Source organism: Lotus japonicus, chromosome 5 (assembly GCF_012489685.1).
Source record: "Lotus japonicus ecotype B-129 chromosome 5, LjGifu_v1.2".
NCBI lineage: Eukaryota > Viridiplantae > Streptophyta > Magnoliopsida > Fabales > Fabaceae > Lotus > Lotus japonicus.
Genome location: NC_080045.1, coordinates 58,671,902 through 58,679,906, shown reverse-complemented (window position 1 = coordinate 58,679,906; position 8,005 = coordinate 58,671,902). Strand labels below are relative to the sequence as shown.

The following is an 8,005-nucleotide window of genomic DNA, read 5'->3' as shown; positions in this document are numbered from 1 at the left end:
AGATGAGTAGAGACCCACTCCTAAGTAGATGTGTGAGTTAAATCCGAAACATGTGATCAGCTGTCTCAACCCAAGTTTACTAAAGGAAATTTTTTTTTGTCAAAACTAGGAAAATTTAATTGTAACCATTTGTTATCCTCTCTAGTTTCCTTTTTAAGGAAGGATAGTTTTGTTGGGCTTTAGCCCATTTTGTTATAATAAAAAGGAAGATTATATCGGATTACAACTTATGCCACACCATTTACCACCTATGATGATAATATAAGATTAGTTTCTACAATTAAGACGTAGCAATAACATTTGACAACGAAAACAGAGGAGTAATGAAATGTCCATATGGTATTTAAAAAGAGTTTTGGAGGATTTATTTGGAGGAGTTTCTACAAGTCCATTGAGGATTTATTTTTGGCAATTAATGCCGATATTCAAAGTTTGATCATTCGATGCATGTGTATGACTTTTGCGCCTTATTATAAAACTTTGAAATTAATCCCAAACGTGAGGATTTCGTAAAAGAAAAGGCCAAAGAAAAATAATTGCAGTAGACTTGTAGAAACAAAATCATTTTACGGCAACGTTTCTACCATAACATTTTTTGTAATTACGTAAATCGTTTTGTAAATTATGTGTTTTGTTTTGTTAAGCAGAAATCGGACGGTCTCAATTTTTCCTATATTTTTTAACATATTTTGGACGGTTCAGATTTTTTTCCCAGTGATCAAGAAGATCCGATCCAGTTGCGATGTGCCTACACTCTTTAGATACATTGTAAAAAATAATGAGCTTAATTGTCAACTAAGGTAGTAGAGTAACAAAATAATACCACAAATTAAAGGTTTTAGTTTGTCAATGTCAAACTACCTTCCATCGCAACTCAACATGCATCACTCCATTTCTTGAATTTATTAGATGGTATTTATCATTAATGCGACCATTGTGCACTACATCACTCAGGTTAATCTCCACATGCCCCAGGGATTCCTGCATATCATAGAAAATCTCATATCAATATCAGTGATTAACACAAGATGACTTGGTGCATGTTTAAAAATCAATCTACAATTATTTCTGAAGCTAAAATCAATTATGAGGAAAAGCGTCTGTTAATAGCTTCTAGGTGTCAGAATTTATTCTAAGGAGAAGTTGGTCCAAACATGATGTTATCCAAATAGGCCATTGCACATCATCAACACCAATATGGATCAAACAGTGCGCTAAATTTTCTGAAAAACAAATTTTCAATCAATCTATTTAAAGTTGCAATTAACAGAAAAATGGAATGGCACCTTTGATAGAAAACTAAAGCTCTTCCTCTTGCTCATAATCTCTATGTGTATTTTCTCATGTAGAGGAGGCTCCTCTAGCATGAATTGAAACTCTTCATTCCAACGCGGGTGACGGGTTTTCCTCATCATCTGGAAAAAAAAAATTGGAACAAATTCCTTAAGTAAATGTAATAACTTGCCTGAATCAATTGTGTATACAAATGATAATATGATGTGCATAACAGAAAGCTGAAATAACATGATGTGCATAATAGAAAGCTGAAAAGTGTAGCACAATTATACTGAAGGTGAAAGTTTACCTTTGTCCTTTTCTTTTCGCCTCTAAAGGTAAGCACTGCATATGGGTTGTTGTGATGTTCTCCTTCAACCTCGTCAGCCTCCTGTATAACAACTGAAAGCAAACCAGCACCGTCTTGGACTTCGTCATCGGATACACTATCAACTCCACTATCCTTCCTCTCATATCTATCTGAAGATCCACCAAATTTGATACTATCTTCTCTGAAAGGAACAAAAGTCAAGTCCACCACAATTTTCCCTCTTGGCTTCTTATTTGGAGTTTCATTGATATTTGTGTCCTTGAGTAAATCAAGTGTAAACTCTTTATTCTCATAGGGTTTAAGAAGCTTAAGAGGGACTAGTTGCATTCCCAGCTTGTCATGTCCACCAACCTGTGAAGAAATATCATTGAAAAAAGTCATAACCAGCTAAGAAAATAAATCCCATTACAAATGCAAACCAATTATCTAGTAACTGAATGGAAGGGGTTGGCTTCATCTAAAAAAGGGCAGCCCGGTGCATTAAAGCTCCGCAATGTGTGGGCCCGGGGAAAGGTCCGACCACACGGTCTACTGTACGCAGCCTTACCCTGTTTTTTACACAAGAGGTTGTTTCGAGGACTTGAACCCAAGTGATTGGCTTCTTCTACAGACTAAAATTGCATATCATCAATGAATTGAATGGACAGAAATGAAAGACAAGATTGATTTCCCAAGTTCCTGCTTGAAAAGATTTTTACAAAACAAAGCTACACACAGAAAATACAGCTGTTCCTTGAAAGTTAAAAGTAACTAAGTATCTCTAGTAGTGAAGTAAATTAACATCATCAAAAAGAGAAAAGATAAATCACTCCTTGAGATAGGTTTCCTAAGCTCCTGTTTGAAAGGTCTATCTCAGAGGTGAGTGCCACCAATTAGCTATATTTGTTTTGTGTACACATAAATAAGTTAAAATATGAGTTTTCACATTTCTAACAAAGCTTGAAAATAAATGGTCATTTAGGTTTCATCGGTTGCCACACAATATTTGAAGCCAAAATGAAGGGCCTTCCTTTCAAACATAAATGAAAGGTGAATGCTACAGCTAAGATTATTGTGTTACATTACTTGTTTTTTAACCAAAATTCAAACAAGTAAAAGATAGGGAAAACCTTGTCCCAGTCATAGACTTGTAATTGGAGAACTTGAGACTGAGGGTCCTTCACAATAAGCTTGAACTTCTCATTCCACACAGGATTCAAATTTTTCCTCTTGACAGTGGTTTTCTTTGCTGGAAGTTTTTCCCCAGTCATGCTTAGTTTCACATAAGGATCAGAAGTTCCCAGCAAATCCATCTTCAAAAGCTTAAGTGCCCTAACCACATTCACATGTAGTATTCCCACAGGCTTCTTTATCGCCACCCTATAGAGATGTAAACAAAAGTATCAAGAACCAATTTCAGAAGCTCATTTTCATCATAGAAGAAAACAGAAAGTTTATGTGAACTTAGGCGACTTGCAGTATTTTTTCTCATCAAATGCTGTAACAATAAGATCATATGTTTAATAGTAACATAATTCTAGTAAGATGTCTGGTTGAAGCTTTGTGTAATCTAGCAACAGTATGCCAATTATGTCAACTTCTTTAGATAAGGACCAGGTCGCATATATGTTTGTAAAATAGCAGGATAAAAATTTACAAAGCTTTTAGACCTTGAAAATTATTTCTGTGAGCACATAAACACTATCATTCATTCAAACTTACGTTGATTCATCAAGAATGGGAATTTCCAGGGTTTGAGGCCAGAGATAGAGGCTTGCAACTTGTTTTTTTATTGTTTTCTGTAAGCAGCAGAAGTAGTTAAAGTGGAAGTCCAGCTCAATTGTCAAACACCATGCCAATTAAAATTGCAGGAAAAAAAGATGATAACAATAAAATAACAACAAAATAACATTATAGAATTTGCAAGGGAACTAACAAGTAACAATCTAACAGTCCATCAAAGAACTGAAAAATAAATGAGCATAGGAGTAACAAGTTGCATAATCTAAATCCACAAAAATCCTAAAACTACCCTTGTGTATTTGTAGTGATTAACTGAATTCCATGATGTATAGGGGAGAAAATCAGAAGTTTTTATTCACAATAAAGTTTACTACTGTGAAAATTTTAATCCAGAAAAAGTAAAACATAAAAAAAGTGTAAGTTAGCTTTTGTTTAGTCAAGTTGGTACTTGGTAGACAGTTCAACCATAGCAACCATTATCAGCAAAAAAACTAATAATAATAAATGTAAGTACCTGAATAAATCTATAAAGACCAGGTATCGACATGATGTCCGCTCCTGATATTGCCATCCCAAAATCCACATGAGGCTGAGCGTTGAACAAAATTATCACAAAATAATGAATTTGTTCTGACTATATTAGAAAAGACATGAAGAGAAATTAGAATTGAATACGACACTTCCTTTACCTTCTCCATCAAAGATACCACAGTCTTTGCAAAACATGGAAATGTAGGCACTAAAGGTCTTAAAGTTACCCGCGGTGTTGCAAATATTTGTAAGTCTGTCAACTGAGAAGAATAAAAATGAATTCCTGGAAGGATAGCATCAATCTTGAAGGAACTAGAAAAACATGAATTATTTAGGATTGTAACTCAAGGCTTATCTGACCTGAACCGTGATCTTCAAAGATGACACATACAAAGCCAACACTATGTTTGGATTGCCAGCCCATTTGATAACTTGCTCCATGACCAATTCCTTTTCATTGGTTTCTAAAACTTTAATACCTGCAGAATTACAATGTGGACTTTAACACTAAACCTTTACACCTCGTAACCTATCAGATAATAAAGGCCGCAAATGTGTTGTGTGACTGAACTTTATAAAGTAAATCGACCTTTGACGTGGACAAACAGAAAACAACATCTCTATAGTGCTGGTTACCTCACCAAAATTTATTCAAGTGCACTTAATGTTCTGAGCTAAACTGCATTTGTACTCCAATTCAAACTTCCAAGGATTCATATTTAACACATAAGATATATCCTTAATCATTGTCAAACCTCCTGGGTGAAAACCATCCTTAGGTATTCTAATTCAAAATTCTTCTAGGCCAATGGAATTTCAGATTAAATGGTAAACCATTTCTATCTTCTGGGAAGAAGTTTGAACAAAATATTTGCAAAAATAAACAATTTGGGGAAAGACTTACCACAGATAGTAGGAGGAAGAGTACCAAGGCTTAACTTGTCAAACTCAATTGCTTTGATCTGGTACTTTCCAATGTATTCAGCAAATATTGGTTGTGCTGTGGTTCTAATCATCCCACAAATTGCCTGTGCCACAAAATCAAACACCAGTCAAGAATCATCCAATAAGAGGATGAATTCACCCTCATGAATTACTGAAATACCTTTTCTAAGTAAGGCCACATATCCAATAAAAACTTGTTCATCCAATCAACCTGAAGAAAGAACCATGCAATTTATCAAACACAGTAACATCATCAAAAAGCTCAGAACATACAAGAAAAAACTTACTCTTTCATAATCAGGTGTCTTCACCCACAGAGGAATCTCAGGTAGAAGTTCTTGCAGAGCAATTGGGCCTAATTCACTAATAGGTCTCACAACTGGGTCCTGCAACAAACAAACAAAAGATCAAATTTTGAAGCATACCCAGATTCCAAAATGAAAATGGGGTCTTAAATTCTTCATCCCAAAAAGAAAAAACAAAAATTCAGTTCCCACAACACTGTTTATAAAAAAATGCATCTGCATTGAATTTTATTGAATGCATGTAGGTGAATCATGCAAGAACAGTAACCTTCACTTGTTTGGTCTCTGAATAAACAAAGAGAAAGAACCCCAGCAAGAGGCCAAAGGGTATTCCAATGGCAAAACCAAAAATCCCCAAGAAACTTCCAACAAACCCCATTTTCGGTGAACCAGAACAGAGGAAGAAGTGGAAAATGCTGGTGGTGGTGGTGATGATCGAAGAGTAGAGATGAAAGGGTGAAGAAAATGGGTTGACAGTTTTCTAGGAAACTGAGGATGGCGATGGAAACTGTAGAAGAAATAAATGAGTGTGTGTGAGTCTTAATGAAAGCGCCAAAACAGAGACACCTTCATCTCTCTGTTTTTCACTTCAAATTGGCTTTACATGCTTTGTGCATACAACAATGGGTCCTTGTCATGTCTTTCTGTTTCTAATTCAAATTGTGTGTGTGTGCATTTCATTTCACATGTGAATCATGAAATAGGAATTATTATTGTTGTTTTCATGAGAAAAATGTATATGCATTGATTTTTTTTTTTAAGTTTGAGTGGGTTCGACTTCAGTCAACACCACGGGTCACGGCGCATCTGAGACTGTATATCATTTATAGAGATACTTACAAACCATCTATCAACACAAATGTCTTATTTACGGCAAAAATCAAACACGCAACATTTTGATAAAAAGTGGTTCACTCTTAACTTAAATGTTTTATATATTTAATTGATAATGTGATTGATTGTATAAAATCATTTTAATGATATCAATGTATGAATTCAATTTATATGTATTTTACAAATACATTCGAGTAAAGCATGAAAGAAATTGCTAACTCATACTTGAAGAACCAGAGCCAAAGAAATTTCAATGATGATGATCAATAAGGGAATGAAAATCAATAGAAAGATTAATTTTTTTGTAGACAAGTTAACATTTTTACAAAGAAAACATCAAAGTAATTTCCTAAGATTTATGACAAGAGTTTCATAAAAAGAACACCAAAGGGTATATATATATATATATATATATATATATATATATATATATATATATATATATATATATATGACGTATCTCATGAGAAATATGTTTTTAAATGATAACATGAGAATAAATCACGACTGTTAGATTTAATCATGAACTGTCAAGATTAAAACAATTTAATTAATGGTCACATGACCACTTAAAAATGTCATGTGACTTTTTAAAAAAGTCACATAAATTTTTGTTTTAATCTTAACTATTAATGATTAAATCTAACCGTCGCGATCTATTCTTATTTTCTCAAATAAAAACATTTTTCTTATAAGATACACCCTTTATTTTTTTTACATCAGAAAAATAAATTGCACCCTACAAGGATCACCTCCCTCACCAACCCACATATATCTCAGCTCTTACCACTTGACCTATCATTATGGGACATAAGATACATTATATATATATATATATATATATATATATATATATATATGGTGTTTTAGAGTCTTACTTTTTAAATTTTAGCAGTATCGCAGTACCGATGTCGTGTTGTGTTGGTTGTCCGTGTGAGAGTCTGTGCTTCATAAAACATGATAGATAGATAAGAATAAAAAATCAATTTAAACTCTTTGAATTTTCCCATAGTTGTAACCAAAAAGAACTCTATTTGTCATTATCTATTTTTATTAATATTTTTAATAATATGAAAGATATGTGGCTATGCCATTTCGCACGCTATCTTTCTCCTTGACATTGTAGATCTAACTATAGACCAATAACGCATACATGGTATAGTTGTTGGCTTGTTGCGTTTTCAGATAATCATTTTGATTTGGGTTTTAATGCCTGTTTTACTGATTATAAATTGTCATCTTTTAAAAATATATTCTAGTATATAAATAATAATATTAATAATTTATTACTATAATTGAAAATCGTCAGTGCTTGCATGCATTTGGCACACGGATTGGACTCGTAACTAGTATAGTTTTTTTTTTTTAAAATCCTCGTCACTATAGTGTTTAATACTAATAATTAAGATGCTAATTCTTATCGTTTTGTAAGAAAGAACCAAGAATAAAAAAGAAATATTCTTTCTGAGATCGAGGTCCATAGGAGCACAAAACCTTACCATTCACACTTGGATTAATTTTTATACATCCTCTTTTGTTTTTTCCACACTCTAACACCATTTTTTTCTTATAAAATTTCAAAACAAATTAGTGTACGTGTATAAATAATAAAAAGTGAATGCGCAAAAAGTAATCATCTTCATTGCGTTAGGTCCCCCTAGTTCCGTGACGTATAGTTTTTTTTTTTTCTTCTTAATTTTAAGCAATGTATTCATCGTCGACAACATTGATTATGTGACATGTTAATAAGGATTTCTGAGTTATGAAGCTTTATAACATATAACTCATCATCTTTGATCATTCAGAATGCACTGTGATTTCAGCAAGATAGCTTTTTGGTTTTTAGGTTAACGAATCAGATACAAGATATTTATGATATGCTTTTTATCATTTCTTTATGTTACATTATGGCCTGCATAATCACAATCACAATAATACATAATATAAAGCCACAAAATTTGACACAATTAGTTATAAATAACTTGCTTTGATTTGTTATGTTTCCTCTTGTAAAAAATAAAAGATGTGATTTGTCTAGTCAGAATAGTATTTATTGGTTGAA

At 33.0% G+C, this 8,005-nt stretch overlaps 1 protein-coding gene across 1 annotated transcript; it reads right to left on the bottom strand.

Annotated features, from left to right (window-relative positions):
• Window positions 1-638: 638 nt before the first annotated feature.
• Window positions 639-5,756, bottom strand: LOC130721182 (synaptotagmin-3). Its single transcript, XM_057571925.1, has 12 exons — window positions 5,378-5,756; window positions 5,092-5,190; window positions 4,965-5,015; window positions 4,764-4,887; window positions 4,220-4,338; window positions 4,018-4,119; window positions 3,843-3,917; window positions 3,308-3,384; window positions 2,716-2,965; window positions 1,586-1,957; window positions 1,287-1,415; window positions 639-981 (listed from the first exon to the last, which is right to left on the bottom strand). Exons 1-12 carry the CDS (start codon window positions 5,486-5,488, stop codon window positions 853-855), a joined length of 1,638 nt encoding a protein of 545 aa, XP_057427908.1. The 5' UTR covers window positions 5,489-5,756; the 3' UTR covers window positions 639-852.
• Window positions 5,757-8,005: the final 2,249 nt, after the last annotated feature.

Coding starts and splice junctions, on each gene's coding strand:
- LOC130721182 (XM_057571925.1), bottom strand. CDS start 5,488: ATGGGGTTTGTTGGAAGTTTCTTGGGGATTTTTGGTTTTGCCATTGGA. Junction 1,958..2,715: donor AAGTCTATGACTGGGACAAG/GTTTTCCCTATC, acceptor ATTTCTTCACAG/GTTGGTGGACATGACAAGCT. Junction 1,416..1,585: donor GCGAAAAGAAAAGGACAAAG/GTAAACTTTCAC, acceptor TTTTTTTTCCAG/ATGATGAGGAAAACCCGTCA.